Here is an 18,548-nt window from a genome sequence, read left to right on the forward strand (position 1 = left end):
AATCGGACTTCCTGATCGATTCCACTCATTAACGAATTAGTTACAGATGTTTGACGCTTTTGTATCGAAAACAGTCCGACTAACAGAATGACGCATGAACTGACTGAATTCAACTAACTAAACGTAACTCTGAATGTTTCTGTCTTGGAACTGTGAACCAAACTGCATCGACTTTCAATGTTGTATTACAGAGCAAGGGTGACTCTCTCAACTAAGAATTTCGCTAAGGAGAAGCTGCAATAGAAGTTCTCCTTTGACGAATTAAACTGGATATTCGCGTAGAAACGGAATAAATCTCTTAAGTGATTTTAAAGCAAAAGGAAATTGTATCTTCAACCTTCGAAAACTGTAGTAAAACGCGTTCATGTTATGAACAGTGCTTGTCTTCGTCTCGAACACGCCCCGAGAGATATCTACGTCGAAGATGAGAGTTGGAAGAAGACGGAGTGTGAACGATCGACCGCGCTAAGGAGACGATTTCGGTTAAACTGCCACACTTGCGATCGCTCCGACGCTTTCCTAGACGCGCTCAGCGACGCCGATGCGCCGGCGGCTCGTCGTAAACATGCATCTCGCGAAATGAGGAATCTCGTCGTCAACCGGATTGTAGCGGCTACCGGTGTAAAAACGTGTCACGCACGCTCCGCGACCGGTGGTAGCAAGAAAGTAGCCGGTTTCTGAAATCTTGATGGAACCGGTCTCGTTCTCCACGCGTTAACCTCGTCGTGCCGCGCACAGAAAAAATGCTCGGCAGAGTGATATAATGGCGCGTGCGTGACTCTCATGACGAAATTTATTTATTCCTTGCCCCGGTTACGGGGACTCGTGAACAATTCTCGTATATTCAAATGACGCAATAAAGACCCGTATATAGAAATGTCAAGAATAACACGGATAGACTTTGAAAGGCAGCAATCATCAAGTTGCAATATTTTTGCGATTGTAATAATGACCATCTGTGATTCCTAATACTCGTAAAAGATAGAGCACCACTTTCCGTGTAATATTAAGTCGAATGAGACGTATTTTCATATTTCCCAGACAATCTCATTTCATTAAACTATCCATTATACCTTACTCTATACTCTAGTATGAACAGAATTTCTCAGTCACAATTTCCATATTCCATTCACCGAAAGGATTGGCAGCTCCGTCTAGAAATCCCAGTTTCCCCAAACTCGAACAGAACCGACCGATAGGAATCCCCGCATCTTGTCGATAGGTGCCGGCTCATCTCTGCCGGGTTCCCGGACTGGCGGACAATTTCCGGGGCCATTCGGGAAGGCTTAGCGGACAAAAGGCGTGCGCCGGTAATCCACGATGAACCAGTCAATACACCGGTGTATCACGGCTAAGTAGTAGGTTCAGCTAGACAGGCCGGGTCCCGGGCGTAAAAGGACGGAGCGTCTCGCGCGCGTCAGTTGCGACCGATTCAGGCGCCTCGCAATCCATAGGGGCTGCACGGGTTGGCGAGCGAGGGGGTGGCGGCTCCTAGTCGGTCTTTGAAGAGAGCTGAGACCGTGCGCGAGCAATTTTGTTTTGTCCCGGAGAAGGCGGGCAGGGCTCTCGGGAATTCCGATACAATGCTAGGCCCGCTCGTTCGCTCGCGTACCAACACGGAGCAGGAAAGGGTTGCGTTGCGAAAGCTTCGTTGGTAAGGGGCGGGGTGAATCCGCGCGGCTGGCAGACGAAGCTGACTCGGCAAAGTCGACTTTTCATCGTCGCTTGTTGCGAAGCTAGATACGGCGGAACAACCAAGCTAGGGGCCTGAACCCGCGCCCTGATCCTCCTCCAGACGCGAAACTGGGTCTCCATTCGTTCCGTGGTCCACCGACATCTTCCTTTCTTCCTCGACCCTCTTAGTCAGGGCCGGTGTCCGAACGTAAGCCAGTTCCACCTAGAGGATTGCACCCTAAGCCAGGGATCGTTAAGAGCTGGCAGATTTGATCCTTTGTATCGCGGCGCCACTTAACCGCCGGTACCAGCCAGAACGCGCGCGACGGCCAGCATCGCACGGACGACACGGCTAAGGGAAACAATTATTAAGGATTTCGCCGTTATTCAGTCTTCCACGACCGAGGGAGAAGACGTGGACAGTTTCCAAGAGGGGAGATAAATGCCCGCCGTTCCCGGGAATCCTTTGCCACTGGATTAAGCCGCGGGTATTATATCTATCCGTGAGACGGAATGAGGAACGGCTCGCCGGACGGAGGAAAAAAGAAGTAGATTAATCGCGTGAAACGCGTCGCGAACGGTTTTCACGGCGAGGAATTTTTGCCCGGGAAAAGAACAAGGCGACATCTTGAACCGTCGGGGCTACCGTCATTAATCCCTTTCGCGGAATCCCGGTTTCCAACTTCGCGCGCTACAGAGGAAGCTATCCGGCGAGTTGATTCGCGCGGACGTTGCCTCGCCTAGGCCGCTTTAAAACGCGATCGAGCGAGTTGTTCTCCGAAGCCGGCGCGCTGGCCGCGGCGACGAGGAAACGACGATGTCTCCATCGGCTTTACTCCCTGTCAGCCCACTCGAGGAACGTCAACACTCGTGCGGCTTCGCACCGGCGAAAGTCTGCTTGTTCGCGTGACGGATCGTCGCTCGACGGTATGTAGAGTGGCTTTCTGCTAAGTGCAATGAGATCAAATCGAGCCCGGCTTTTTCGATTCGACGAAGGAGCGCGTCTCACGCGAACGATTCTCACGGCCTCGATACCGTTCTCTTATCGCGTGCCTTGATTTCTTGTCGTATCTTTAATGGTTTCGCCGTTAGCGGCATTCTATGGAGGTTTAGAAAAACTTTTATTGAGGATGCGTATAATTAACGTCATCCTTGGAATAGTGTATAGACTTCGTTAAACCTTTTTTTCGAGACTTACGTCTTGAAACGCAATGAGAAATGTGCGTTCATCGAGAATCTTTACTTCTCAAGGAACACAGAATTCGTGGAAAAAATTTTCGTTTCAACGTCAATTATGTCTGAAACGGATAACCAGTCGCACCGACGATCTGACGGAAATTACCGGGTCACAGTGCAGCGCAACAGTAACGGCGGTGTAACAAAGGAAATTCATAAAGGCGAGTAGAAAGATTAAACGCGGGTAGACGCACCAGGGGATTTTTCATTACGCCCGAGCACAACAAGTCGAGCTGCGCGCTTAAAAATGCAATTACTTACTGCAAACGAACTCGAAGGATGAGTCGGCAAATCCTCTTAAGCGACGAGCTCATAATTACGCAGAGAAATCAAAAAGGCTGCAATAAAAATCCGTCGGTTACAGTTCACGTTTTTCTTCCGCAGTCCCGCATTGTTTCGCGGCGCAGCCGACCGGCGCCGCGCGCGCCGAATTGAAAATTAAAAGCCCCGCGTTTATTGGCTCTGCTTAAAGAATCGGCCATTAGGAAGACACATCGCGCGGACAACGGGCGAAAGACAAAGCCCGTATTGGTAATTGGCTTAGCCGCAACACAATCGATGGATCCCCCGAACCGTCTACCGTGGAAGAACCGATAGAAGTCGCCCGTCCCACCGATACTGAACTTTCCCCCGCCGAATTTCTCGTTTTCCCCTCCATCGACTGGGACCACTCGCCGAGCGACATCTAATTTCTGCTAATTATCCATCTTCGGGTGGAACGTTATCGTGAAACGAAGCGGACCGCCATCAGACACGGTGCTACGACTCTGCACAATTCTCTGCGAAAATACCTGACGTCGCGGAATAATCTGCTTAACTAAGATGACACGTGGACACCGGTCGACACGAATGAATCCTGGACATATCTCGAAGGCGTATCTGCTCGGACAATGAAGTTCTGTCGACGGAGCTCGCCTACTGCTGAATCGTCGAATTGTCACGTCCTTGTTAGGACGGGAGTGGTTCTAACGAAATGTCTGTCTGCTCACAATGTCCATTCTGTTTTCAGCCTTATCATGCTTTCTGAGGTAGTGTTTTTATTCGTGACGAAAGTGGCAAGTCTTGGGGAATTGGATCTATCGGGATTCAACGTTTCGGAGGCTTCACCTGGTATTTTAAAAGTTTCATAATAATCTGATAATATTTTTACAGGAATAAAGAAGTATGAATATCAGCAGAATTCAAGTATAAAATTGTGAGTTTTCTTCAACTTCGGGTTTTCTGAAAATTGGCTACAGAATTCTGGTTCGGAGTCAACCAATCACCCTCGGAGATCATGGCCGCACCTTCCCGCCGACCCGTGTCCATGGAAACGTAATTTCGCATGATCGTCCGTCGCGAAGTTATTGTTATTTATCGTCGCGTCATATTTCACGGCTCAATAACTATGCGTCCACGTGTCTACGGATTTGCATACGTATCGAATCAGTTGTCGTAGCGGTATCAGCCGCTGATAACAGGGTGATGTATTTACGAGACGTCCGCGATTCGTGACAGAGGGGATCATTACGAGCAGCGGGCCACGGTCGCATTAATCTGACGAATACACGAGGTCAGCGTAAATTGTTATCAAAATAGTTGTTTTACGCGTCGCGATCCGTTGATTTCGTCGTGCAGGAGCTTTATAAAATATGATAATCGGTCCTGCATAATGCGATTCGAAAACAGGTTCGAGCCGGGCTTGCGATAGCCCGATAAAACGTAATTCAATAATCCGCACGGTTCTTTGGCTCATTTGTTCGATGAACGGACGAACGACTGTCGACACCGTCAAAGGACGATATTAATTTAAACCGATCGTGTCCGAAATGAAACATTAGATCGCCAAGGCGCTCGGCGAGTTCGAAATCACATTCCGCGCGATGATTTCGCGAACAGTCGTCCGTGGGCATCCGTCGAAATCGCGCCGACCGCGTTAGATCGTTTATCCCGCGGTCGGCGCATAATTTAATAACGAAACGACAGTAATGACAGCGGATTTTAACGTTCCAATAATTCGCGCCGTGCGACAGTGCGTCCGGGGCCGTGTAACGCGGTGACCCCTCGGTAGCTGCATCGAATTAACAATAATTTAATAACATCTGCGGCCATCAATGACCTCACCCTCCTACCCCGTTAACGAGCAAAAGTTGCAGGTCGTTTCGATGGTTGCCCGGACGGTCGGCCGAAAGCCTCGTTAAAAATTGTTAACCACCTGACACGCTGAAAGCACGTTCCGCGCGTGAGGAAGCTGGAAAGATAATCGTCGGGCAGGAACGGGTCGCAACGGTGAGTCGCGTTCACGCCCAGGTTGCCGGAGTCCTGACGGTATCGGTCGACTCATCAAAATGCCTCCCAAGACAGTCAGACATTCTCTTTTGCAAGAAGCGGCAAGCAGAACGAACGTATTATAATACCAATTTGCAACGCTACCTCCTTAGTGTCGCGGAATTTTGAAGATCCAAAGTAAAGAATACAAGGAACAATAAAGGCAACAATGAAAATATAATGCATTAAATAGTGTCCCATTCTTCTTCGTGCAAGCGAGACTTTATGGAGGAGGTCCCACTTTTCATTTTACTTACGAGTGTCCCACGCGTAGCTTTATTTTCCTATCTCGAAAACCCATTACGGGCGCAGTAACGATAGAAATGATTCGCTAGAAACACAGGTACGCTCGCAACACTAACGAGGTAAAACCGTACAATTCCGATTTATATTGGCGAGAGACGGAACGCGAATCATCAGGAGGCGCGTCGTCCCCCGCGTCGTTCGTTCGCTTTCCGGTTGCTTTTATTGTTTCTCGGTCCGGATGATTGCTTGCCTTCGAACTGGGTGGCGCGGCGTAGGATCTTTACCGTCCACCCGAAACGATGCACTCGCACCAGCCGAGCCGGACTGCATAAAACTTTATGGCGGCAGTAAAAAGCGGCGCCGCGGCCACCGCGAGCGGTACAGATGGAACGGAAAAGGACAGAGCGGAAGCCGCGTTCTCGCGGTGGGACACGGTTGCACGTGTGGGCCACGCCGTGCTGTGATTTCACGGCCACGATTCCTTTCGCGTCGCTTCCACGGACTTTTAATAAACCCGCGGGGAGAGCAGAACTCGCGCAACCCCCGTGTGTGTCGCTTCACGCTGCGGCGAAAACGATATTTGTTCCGTGGAATTGCGGGGAGTACGTAATGAGGGAGTGGAACGTGCTCCACGTCTTTTTCTTTCTGCGTTCTTTCCTCCGTGCTTCCTTTCTCCCTTTCTTTCTTCCTCCGGTCTGCATCCTCTTGGCCTCGAAATCTTTTTCAGCTGCGCGTTGCGTACCAAGCGGCAGCCAGATTTACGTGACTGCGTCTCGTATTTTATATCTTGTCGCGCGGAGCATTTTATGAAGAGCCCCGGCATGCAATGGCCACGCCACTCGGTCTGATAGTCTGTGTACATATCATTGTTGGATGAGAGGGTCTTATTTAGTACGCATCCGCTGACCCTCGGAAATTTTTTAGCACCCTCCGCTCTGCTCGGGTTTTTATTTTAATATGTGCCGCTCTGAATGATATTGTTACTCTCGCCGGTGCATATTACTATATCTATTAATTGATCATTTCATCATGACATTGTACCGTCAGGTATTAGAAAGGAGAAGGGAAGACGGAGAAACCAATAAGGGAGTCGTTTACTTTGTTGATGTTTTGTGATGGTGCACGTTTGTGTGCAATAATAAACGAAATGTTATTACTCTTGCGGTACCTTTGTTGTCTTTGGGGTAATTGAACGTAAACGTTATTGATTCATAGTTTGCGCAGTATTGCGTAAGGGCAAGGTGCAGCCGCGGGCTGCTTTCAGAGCTGACCCGAAGGTTGAAGTTCAGAATTCAAACTAGTCCTCTGTACTCTGCAGCTTAATATTAATAAACAACATTCGTTATTCATGAAGGACCAGACATAGAGCACCGTTAATCTAGGATTCAACTATACATTATTCCAAACAACAATGAAGATGTAACTTCCAAAAGCTTCAAGTTTCGAAAATGCTCATCTAAACGCCAAGCGAATCGCTTCAGTTCCTTCCAAAGGAAGTTACCAGCGTATATTATATTCAAACTAAACCTTCCAACCAGTAACACGGTTATTTATTTACCCAAAGAACTTCAAACTTCCGCCAGAAATATTTATCACCAATTGCGGTCACAATCACCAACAATATATCGGTTTATATTAAGAAATCAGATACTTTCGTATGCCCCTCGAAAGTAATCTTCCAACCAAGACGGTTTTGTGGCCCAATAAATAGGGAAGGCGTGGTCCGACGATGACCAACCCACTAAGAAATTGAAGATGTCACAGCCCTGCTATATACCGTGTTCATTTAATAGAACGAGATCAATATTCTCGAACCCATCGAAGTGGCCGGCCTCGCACCGTCCGAAACGAGTGGCAGGTGGAGAGAAGGGAGGGAACGAGGGAAATTAATTTTAGCCCGTTTATTATTGTCTGCGGAGGGCGCAACGAGGAAATAGTTAATTCGACCGCGTCCGCGTTAAATCGCGACGAGAGAATCGTATTAGCGCCATTAAAATCGTTCGAGAGGATTCGTTTGAATTTTAAGATTTAAATGGTCCTTCTTGGAAGGATTTGGGTCTGAGTAATCTCGTCTCAAGAGTCTAGACGCAGCCCGGGGCGCCGAACTGCTCCAAAGACGTCTTGCGCGCGCTCGCGGCCAAGGAACGGAAAGAGAGAACGACGAATCAGCATGCGAGGCATGGCTTCGAGCCGAGAAATCTTTTGAAACCATTCGCGGGGAAGAGCGAGAGGGAGAGAGAAAGAGCGACTCCTTCAAGGAGTCGTTTCGGGCCATAGTATATTTCGCGGCCGACTACAAAACCCCACTCTGAACGCCATTATGTGCCACTTCTTTCGGACACCTTCGGCGCTAGGAACGTAATTACGAGCGTCGTTATAATACGATTTACAACGGAATGTCCTTTCAAATATTTTCCCTTCGCTAATACGACATCACGCTTTTTATTCTCTCTTCTTCCTCCTCATCTTCTTGTTCTTCTTCTTCAACTTCCTTTCGTTTTTGAAAGACGCAGGAGGCACGAGAAGATTCGTTCGCGCACGAAGAAGGTTGTATTCATTGTAAAATCAATATTATCTCTTGACGAATGGTCCGAGAGATACTGACCGCCATCGCATTCGAGCGGGCCAAGACCAGCGTGAAGACGATACACATTCTAAGGCAAGCTTCTTGTTCGCCGTGCGTCATCCGAGCGATTTTTCTTCTCTCCTTCGCGCTCGCGGCCTCGTTATCTTAAAGTATTCCCGCAACATCCGCAGGGATAATATAATTTACAGAGGCCGCGGTATCAAGGACACCACGTAGTCCGCATGATTTGTGGCATTCAATTTTACTCCTCGCGCGGAATGCCTGGCTCGAAAGACGCGAGTCTCGAACCTCGAAGATATCGTCTACAGATGGAATCCTAAATAGTTCTTTGCGCGAGGAATTTTGATTTTGCAGAGAAGGGTTTCGGCAGGATCCACGAAAAGCGAATCTCGCATGCGAGCCGGGACGCTCGTTCAACGGGAAACCTCTTGCGCCTTCCCCGGTTTTTCCGAGGTGAACGCGCGCGACCCGGGAACGAACACCTCCCTCGACTTCATTTCAGATGCCATAACACGATTTCTATTCCAATCCGATAAGTACCCGACGCCGAGTCAATAATGGAATCGATTAACCGGGAAGGTTCGTCGTCAAAAAGGTGATCGGCCCCGTTCAACCCTCCGCGCGTTTCGAACCAACATATTAAAAAAAAAAGCAGACGGGGTTGAAAAGACGCGAGGAGAGCAGCGGCAGCTTCCATTTTTCCTCAAGGTTCCAGAGAAAAATGGTATTATACCAAACCCGGCCATCGTTTTATCAATTATTTCCATCTACGAGCACTAACCGGGATGCGTTCGTCGCAGATCGATCGATCCCGACGTTATTGAATCTCGCGAAAGAGGATTCCAGCTGAAGAAGGTGGATTCTTGTATTAGAGTTTCTTAGAGAGAGGTGCGAGCGAAGACCAAAGCAAACGGTACAACGATATTAAACGTTACGCAGCGGTGAGGATCGTATCGATTGTTTCGTTGCAGGTCGTTCGCGTTCACGTCAATCCGAACGACCCGCATACGCGGCACGAATGGGAAAAAGGAGGAAAATAGAGGTAGAGATAGAACGGGAAAAGGTAAACACCGCTCGTAACTTGTAATTACTCGTACAATTTTCAGCGGACAGGCTCGATCGGGCGGATTCGAAAAATTTTTCACGATGCTTATTGACAAAGATACGCGCGCCGAAAAACTGCCGATATTTGCCGAGAAACCCGACGTTCCGCCGGGCGTTTTTGTATTTGTACGGCCAGGTAATTTTGTTGATTATTACCGATCCACGCGGCAAATTCGATTATTCGTTCCAAAGAACCAGAAACGGTGTAATGTACATTTCATTCGGGAACAAATCACTTTTATTCACCATGAATTATTATTCGAATTTACTTGTTGTTTCGAACACTCCAACAGACAGCTAACGGAATTGTTCGAATGATTCTATAAACTAGTCTTTACTTAGTATATCGTAGTTAACGTCACCCGCTCGAATAGCTAGGCCGCGACTCCCGGTATAACTTCCGAGCTGAGAGGTCTAGAATTCCATCCTACATTTGTATTCTGACCTACTAACGAGACGCGTAGTTAGAAACAAAGGATTTCCAAGGAGTTGTTGAGGATCAGAAAGGTGACCCGCGTTTACCGCAATTATAACCGGTATCATCGCGCCGCTGTCGCACGGATGCTCGCGCGCGGAAGCGCTGATGCCGGCGGTGGGGAAAGTTTTAAACAGTGTCGCGACAACATTTACGGGGACGCGTTTGTATACGTAACTGCATTTGCGCTGAATCCTATTTACGGTGGGTAAAATCGCATAGGGGGGGCTCCCATGGCGGAACAGCCTTGGGAATAGCCTCTGCGCTGTTATACAACCCTCCGCGGCCCGTCCCCGCTGCCGCCGCGCGGATGCTGCACCGCGTATGCAGATGCACCGCTAGCATTTTTACGCAAGAACGCCGCGTGCCGCCGTTAAGCACTTTCGCGAGCCTCGGTATTTTTATCATCCCCCTCTGCCCCCTGTCTCGTTTCCCGCAGCCGCCGGCCGCTTTTCTCCTGGTTTTATCGCGCGCGGCTCGTCGTCGTTGCCAGTCCCAACGCTCGCGGGTGATTTTATACGCGTTCGGGGGAGAAAAAACGAAGGCGTTAGTTCGCGAGGATTTTAAACGAGCACGCCGGAAGAAATTGATGGCGCTCGGTAGCGTGCGAAATCGAACGCGATCGGGAGCTCGCGAGTCGAACGGGAACGCGGGTCCGGCGGAACTCGGATAACGCATCGGGGAGATTTATGTCGCGGAATCGGGTTGTTATTAAAGTGAAGATGGTTGATGCGTGCGTCGCACGCATTCGGTGAAGCAGTGATTGGGTTTTGGATAATGATGCGTTGTATAGGTATAATTCGGCTTTGAATAATGCTGGGTTATATGGTAGTGATTCGGAGAAGTGTTGTGCGCAACTACCAAGAGTCTTCGCTACGCAATTAATGTATCGATTAACGAACTTTGGAAAGAGCGGAATATTAAATAAAATTTAAATGAACGGTTAGTAAGAAAGGCGACGGAATTTTCAATTGTCAGTCTGTACACATTTTTCTCGGCAGTCCAAAGATGCAAACATACAATAAGAAACAGAAGCTGTCCGTTTTTCAAGTACTACATCCTACAAAAAGCGGAAAAAGTGCATCGTTCTTCGCGAACGGTCGCAACATGCATTCCAAAAGGAACGATCAACAGCGGCGACGCGTTTTCTTTCGCATTCGCGGCACAATCGACCAGCGGAATCGAAATTACACTGGTTTAAAGCAAACCGTGGATCGGCCCTCGTAAATTCCCCACTTCCTTTTTCGATTTATTCATCCAGCCGAGTATTTGTCCAGTCCCGACCCGTTCCCGCGACTCGTGAATGCCGCGAGTGAGCGCGCCGCGACGCGGTATTACTAAACATATCATTTATTCACCAAACAGTTGGAACGCACGTACGGCGGTCAGGTCGGCGTGCACGGTGCGTTGTGCACCTCGCACAATGAAGCCCGGCAGAGCCGTGTCGGCGTGACGGCGGCGCGTGTTTGCGAACATCGAATAGAATTCAATGCGAACACGCGTTCGCAAATATCCGCGAATTCTTGCGGGCCTCCATCCTTCCATGATGCGATCGAGGAAGAGAGAAAAAACCTTTATTTTTTGTCCCGAACCCACTGTTCGAGGCCTATGCGGCCGAACCGCGGTCATTGTTTCTGTTTCCACGCGTTGTGATCTTTCATTTACTGCCCCTATCCTATGTTTCACGCTATTTACAGGGATTCTCGTTCCCGAGAATCGTGAAATCAATTTTTACTATTCACTATACATTTAACCCTCCTCGTTAGAGAAGCCTAAATTAAGAATACAATTGGCAGTGTCAAACAATTTGAAGGAAAAAGTTCTTTATAAATATTCACTGACTCGGAAGTATACATTCATCGTGCAAGTCACGACTGAGCGTTAAAAGAAAGAAGCCCTGAAACAAATCCTCTCAGTAACTTATCGCGTATTTTCAACCCCAAGTTTATATCCAGCAAAGTTAAGTTAATCTTCAGTACCACGCGCTGAATTTCACAACCAGACCTCGTCAATGGGATTCCCCCGCGCACTGCGATGCGGCGATTCTCGAGCATCGAGCGGCTCGACGGAAACGCGAGAAAGAATGGAGCCCACGACGTAGCGATCCGGAGAGCTCCTGTTAATATTTAACAACTCATATGGAGCGTCGGCGAGCGGGAAAGCAGGAGACCGTTCCTGTAGCTGCGGCTGACATTCGAATAAATAATGCAGCATGATAAATCGTTCTCTGGTTTAGCCGTGTATCTTGGTTCCGGTGGCTCCGCGGGTGGATGGTAGTTGAAAAGAAAGAAGGGAGGACGGCGCGGGTGGAAAAAAGCCGGCTGACGCGCGATTATTTTGGAAGCGGCCTTCAGGCAGGACGGCAATGAGATCCGGCGCTGCAGTTAATTTCGGGAATCCGCGGGACACGTCTCGTCCGTGCCGCGCGTGCGGCAGTCGAATGTAATCACAGTGCGGGACCGGAAGCGCGGACGAGGCGGAGGCCCGGGAAGAAACGGGGCGTTTCGCACAGAATGAAATACCTATTCCGCATTGTCGGCGGTCTGCCACTGCAGTCGGGGCAAAGTGGCTGAAAAAGGCCGTGGCCCGGGACGAGGGATGAAAATGCTGCGAAAGGCGAGACCGTGCAACCACCCCCGAAGCATATTTCGTCGTCGGAGGAGGAACACTTGCTCCAGGAATCCATTAACGGCCGGTTCAGACGATTGCTCGGTAAATAGCGTTTCCTAATTTTTTAATCCGCCCCTTTTCCTCTACTTCCAACCACCTTCGAGCGGCGAACTGTTTCTGTAAGAGGGGTGGGATCTGCGAACAAGGGGATGCGATATTTTGGACGGTACCCAAGCGTCTGACGTCGAACCCGCGATACTGGCCCCGCTCTTCTTGCATGCGGAATCTATTCCCGATCTAAACGCGCCGGAATTTAAATTAGAGTTTAGCCCGACCGACACGGAGTAATATGCGCCGCCCGGAATACATAGAATTTTTCGGTGTACCCCGGGAACGGCTATGCATGGAATACTTTCCTCTTTCTGGGTTTGATAAGAAATTCTGCTGGCGGAATGTAAACGAGCTAACCCGCGATCCTCGTGGATTTTCAATTTGGTTCGAATGACTGTAAATCTTGTGTTCTTCGCTTGTTGGCGTCGGGGGTTGTTTGGATATTCGAGTAGAATGACAGGCGCTATTGTTCAGTGTTACTCGATCGGATACGTTGATTGAATCATTCTTTTATTATTGGTATTAATCTTCGTGTTAACGTTAGTTCATATATTACCCCGTTTTTGTGCTTTTCATGTTTCCAGAACCTTAGGGTTATCAGACTTTGATAAAGTACTACCTATGTAAAACAATTTAAACGTTTCAGATAACAGATGTACCTGCGCACGGTTGAATCAGCTGACTAAAGACGACCGTCTTACCCCGGAAAGTACGAAATCGGAACTGTCTAGAGACGCAAATCCCCCGTCAACTCGCATCCCAGCTGCTCGTTCGGAAAGTATTTCAGGCAGAAAAGACCTCAAATAGACACCGAGCCACGCGATCCCCGTCGTGGAACGATGTGCCGAACGAAAGAGGGAAGTTAAACGAAGCGAGTAAAAGAATTAGACCAGTAAAATTGAATTCGGCTGGCTGAAGAGACGAAATCCGGAGTGGTTGCGCACACAACGGTCGCGCAGCACTTGAGTAAGGGCGAACGTATCAACCCCCTGTACATCTTTAATCAACTTCGATTCGTCTTGTTGGACGTTACCGCCGTTTCCTCCTTCGCCGAGTAATAACCATAACACGCCGCGCCGAGAAACGCGTTTCTCGTTGAACCGAATTAGATGCGGCCCGATCATGGTAACAGAATTAACTGATTGGAGTGGCCGCGGAGCGCGCGCGTTGCTTTTAATCAATCGCCGTCAACCCGGTTTCCTTTTCTTCCGATTGAAAACAAGGATCGCCGAAGAAAAACAGAAAAAGAGAAACACCCGAAGAAATTCGCTCTCGCATGCTGAGGGGTGGTGGTTTCTCTTCAACCCCTGTTCGCGTGGATCGTTGCCGCGCGCCACGGAATTTCGGTTCGTTTAGTTTGCGGCGGGAAAGCGCCCAGAAGCGAAAAGTTAAACCGCGCGAGGAAAAGAATCCCGCAGTTGAATTGGAACAGGGTCGAGCGGTTTGTTAACGGGGCTCGGGGGTGGGGGATACTTGAGTGGCGGGTGCAAAACGGGCATCTATAAGGACAAGAAATCGAGCAGCTAAAAGAGAGGAAGAGAGAGATGGCGGGGAGACGGCATGGTTCGGGGTCGGGTCTCTCGGATACCCGCGGGCTGTTCTGGTTCTAAGATTACGATCATAACGAAAAACCTTCTCGCTCCCATTGGCCGTCAACTCTCTCTTTCTCCCCTTTCTTCTCTCTTTTTCTCTCTCTCTGTACCCGCACACATATACGCCATTCCCCTTTTTCTCTCTTTCTTCGCTCGTCCTTCCGTTCGTTTCCTCTCTGTTCCGCCCGTTCGCTGGGCTGCTTTCCTTCTCCTTTTTCTTCGTGGCCGTCGTTCGCTCTGTATGAGAACGTCCGGCGACGGCTGCATCGCATAGAGCATTGCGCGGCACGGTATGCATTATGGAACGAGCGGGCAACGATTCTACCGGAAAAATTGCGGACACGCGAGACGGACGCGATCTGCAGCCTGACTACCTACCTACCTACGTAGATATGTACCTAAGCACCGAACCACCGCCACACATTCTCCCCCCACTGCCTCTACCTCTCTTTTTCTCTATCGCGGCAGGGTTGCTCCGCGCTAGTCGCTGGAGAAGATTGCTTTCCTATATTGCATCCCCCGGCTACCCCCTGGCCGATCCACGGTTATGGTTCCTTTCCATTTTAGAAGAAACGACCAAGAACGAGGGAAAGAGAGGGATCTCTATAACACGGACCCGGGCACCCGATGATGCCGGACCCGATCATACACTCGCTGGCAATAAGCGAGCTGTTTACGCGGCCAACGGATGTCTAGTGACTTCCGTTGATTCCTCAGATTTTATTTCACCCTTTTACCGTCCCCGTCATTCTGCGAAAGGCACTTCCGTGGAAACGCACGACCATGCTGCTTGAACTGGCCTGACCTACTAGAATATCTATATTGCGTGTTTGTAATTTGCTGGTTTATTTATCCTGCTGCTTCGTGTCTGTTGCCGATTAAACTTACGGACAATAAGATACGAGAGGAGATAGCTTATTTGTTTGCTGCGAATTTATTTGTGCTTCTAAATATTTTGTCGGAGACAATACACCTATCTGGTTGTTTTAATATTCTAGATAGCAGGGAAAACATATTTGTCGTGTTTTGTAATATCTTATGTTTTTTAGTCTTCCTATTTATACAAGACGAATCTTGAATCTACGGCTGTAATAGCTATCCATTCTACCGTACATATCCCAAATGTTACTTGTATATTAATAACAGATCGGTTAGTTATTACAACCTTCAATAACGAGAATACTCAGGACAAAAATCTCTATTGCTAACCGCAACAGGCAATCACAAAACCAAGAGAACATCAGCCTCGTGGCTGACTGTGACTCAGCAGTGCGATGCCAAGCGAATTTGTCGCTGCCGTGAAATTCCGCGCGAAGTGGTCGCGATGATGAAACGGCGCGGGTCGTCGTCGCGGCTGTTTTCAAAAGAAATATTCAACGCGAGAGCCTGCGACTGAAAGAAAGAGAAAGGAGACGGTTGCCCGCGCACCCACCGCCGCGTGTCCCATTTGCGTCGGTGGGAAAATTGCGAGGGGTAGGAAAAAGGAAACGCGACGTCCTCTCTTGGCTAGGGCCTCGATGTTACGAAGAACTGAGCAAAAGTGACAACAGTCATGGAGCGCTGATGAAAGGAGGATAAAAGAGGATAGCGTAATCCTCTGGAGTCCGGTTTTCAAGAGGGGTTTGCGTCAACAGATGGCCGACGCTTTAAATTTAAACAGCGGTCGAAAATAAACCGCGCGCGCGGCCAGTCGCAATGAAATTCTACGCGCGTACGCGGTCTTCTAGCGAAATTAAACCGGTTCGGGACGATATCCGGCGCGATCGGTGTACTAGTTACTAGCAGAATTTACGAGTTCCACGGATCCGGAAAATATTTGAAACACGCGCGGTTCCGAGGAAACCTGCCACATGCATTACGCCAACCTTCTTCTTCTTCTTGTTTTTCTTCTTCTTGTTCTTCTTCTTCTTGAGTGTGCACTTCGAAACGTCCCCGTTTGGAACGTCTACGTTTCGTACCTTTTTTCAACCGGTTTCTTTTTCAGATTGAAAGTTATCTTCCTTCATCGAGACGCGGGATCTCGCCGCACCGGTTACCGTTCCCGATAAAAGCAATACATCATGGCGCGTCGCCGACTGAAAATTGTCCGAGATAATCGGCAGCGAAAAATAGGAGAAAAAAAAGAGAGAAACGGCCAAGTGTCGTACAAAATGACGAGCACGCGTAATGACAGGCCGCCGGGTTCGGTTGGTAAGATTGATAACCATCCGATCCACCGATCGAAACGAGAAACCCATTACTTATCTCCGAAAGGACTATCATTATGCGGTGTTCCTCCCTTTGCTCCCTTTCCCTCCGTCCTTACCCGCACGACGATGTATGCGGTATATTCTGGGACGATGCTGCGCAACATTCGGACGCATGGGATCGGTAGCATATAGAAGAGTAATTAGATGAAATTATTCCACGTCGGGGTACGGGAAATGAATGTAATCCAGCCAGAACGGGGACGATGGGAATAATTGTTCAACGGGAGACGATAGTTTCGTGAATCATCGTCGACGAAATTAGGGACGATAATTTTAATCCTTTTTCTCTGTTGTCGTTTCTTTTCAGTTTTGTAGATGCCAGCGTTATCCGTGGATCCAGCGATTGGACGACGATAATTTCGCGTGCGCGCGCGTTTAGGAGTTCCGGGATAGTAAATGGAAGGCTAAGAACGCGGAAAGTAAAAAGAAGACGCTTACCTGGAGATGAAGTTGTCCGTTATTGTCCACCCATCCGATGACCATGTCCGCCACAAGCCCGTCGTCATCCTTGGTGAAGCCGAGGCCCACGTAGCCCAGAGTTTTCACTTGGATCTCGAACATAATATCGTTCTCGCCGGGCGTCCACAGCACCAAGAAGCTGTTGTCCAAGGTGGCGCTGTGCTGCCAATCGACCGAAAGGACGCCACTTACGAGGACGAGGACGAGGACGGAACATGCAGCGATTACGGCCTTCATCTTTGCGCTCGATGTACTTCAAAACATCTGCAATCAGGGAATTGTAGGTTGTTAGTTGTGCAAAGTAAACGTTTGGACGATTAACAGCAATTATTTATTACAAATGTATGCAAATTGTGGTGATGAAGCGGGCAAGAACCTGTATTACTAACATGATCGTTAGTTGTTACGAGATGCTGCGTATGTAAGTTCTTGTTTTGGAAATGCCAGTCGTTTATAATTACGATTCGTGGGTAAGTCGCGTTAGAACTTTAAGTCCTTTGGATTTGCATAAACGGATTGCCAACGTTGCATTTAATCCATGTATTTCGTTCATTCAATAGTTACGTTTATATTGTACTTCTAGGACGTGTTAGATATTCAAGTTAATGACACGTGATTATTTAAATTTGTATCGAGGCATGTCAAAGTTAAATATACAATAATAATGAGCGAAGCTTTTCCCCAATTTCGCACATTTTCTGCTTTCTTTCAATTAACCATCCGTTTTGGTTCAGGGCGATAAACAAAATATGTTGTGATACGTTGCCGCGATATTCGGTTCGTTAACTATTTCGCGATTATCCCCGCTACAGTTCGAACCTTTATTAATCGAGTAAATTACCAATCAATCGCACAGTCGATACCAAATATTCCGACCAAAGCAACAAATGAAAAAAATAAATATACGGAGAAAGAACAAATTTTCACACGCATCGGAGCATTCTTTCCCAAAGTATCCACGAACACGTTCCAGCTCACCAATTTGCAAGGCGCGCAGCGCGCAGCAACAGCTTCCGTAACCATCGTAACGCCGCAATTACAAGTACTTCGAATCCTTACACGGTAGAACGGTTCCCCGTGAAGCGTCGTTAACGCAGCAATTTTTCCGTGCGATCTCCGCGGTGTGTATCGATACGAAAGTTGTTCCGATGACGTCAAACACGGTTTTGCACCGGCGTCCGCGGCACCGGCGGATCGTTAGGCATCTATTTAGAAGTTTTACGTGGCCATAGACGGCCGAGCGATATTTCCCTTGAATATTTTAACAACGCCCGGCTCTCGCCCATTAACCGAGTTACCGCTGATGCACGGACCCAGGCAACTTGCCCCCCTTTTAAGACTGTCATTCACTTGATAGCGCCGCGCATGAACGACACCGGACTAACATCAACGCGTTTAAATTATTATATGCAATTTAAACGTGAATCCTTCCTATACGCGACAGTACACTATCAATACACCTGCTCGCCACAAGATACAGAGATACTTGGCAAGAATGTTTCGCTGAATAGGTGACGATCGCATATAGATTACGTGACGTTTATAAGCTTCGTGTAATGCATCAATATGTAAAATATTGAAATAAAATAACTTTCTTAATTTACGTGTAATTCCTCATTAATTAGTTTGAAAGAATATCGTCCACGTCTCATTGAAAAATGTTAAACGTTTGTGTTTGAAAACTTTTGAGTGCAAACTCAAAACGTTTCTTCAAAATGCTAGCTCGCTCAAGTGCACATCCAACGTAATCGCAGCTTAAATAAAACTAGACCCGTAAACGGGCGCGCAGTCCGCGGACTGGTTGTTGTTGCCCGACTGGCTCGATCTTTCCCGTTTCGCATGCGACCCGCTTTATCGCGCTTAAGGGCGCTACCGTGTATCCACGTACGCCCACTGGT

At 48.4% G+C, this 18,548-nt stretch overlaps 1 protein-coding gene across 1 annotated transcript in view; it reads right to left on the reverse strand.

Moving 5' to 3' along the window:
• olf413 (DBH like monooxygenase olf413) overlaps positions 1 to 18,548 on the reverse strand; it is a 206,636-nt gene that overhangs the window by 88,469 nt on the left and 99,619 nt on the right. The window contains exon 2 of the mRNA XM_031985470.2: positions 16,630 to 16,914. Coding sequence (XP_031841330.1) covers positions 16,630 to 16,887 — 258 coding nt within the window. The 5' untranslated portion in view covers positions 16,888 to 16,914. The remainder of the gene's footprint in view (positions 1 to 16,629; positions 16,915 to 18,548) is intronic.

This window comes from Nomia melanderi, chromosome 5 (assembly GCF_051020985.1).
Source record: "Nomia melanderi isolate GNS246 chromosome 5, iyNomMela1, whole genome shotgun sequence".
NCBI lineage: Eukaryota > Metazoa > Arthropoda > Insecta > Hymenoptera > Halictidae > Nomia > Nomia melanderi.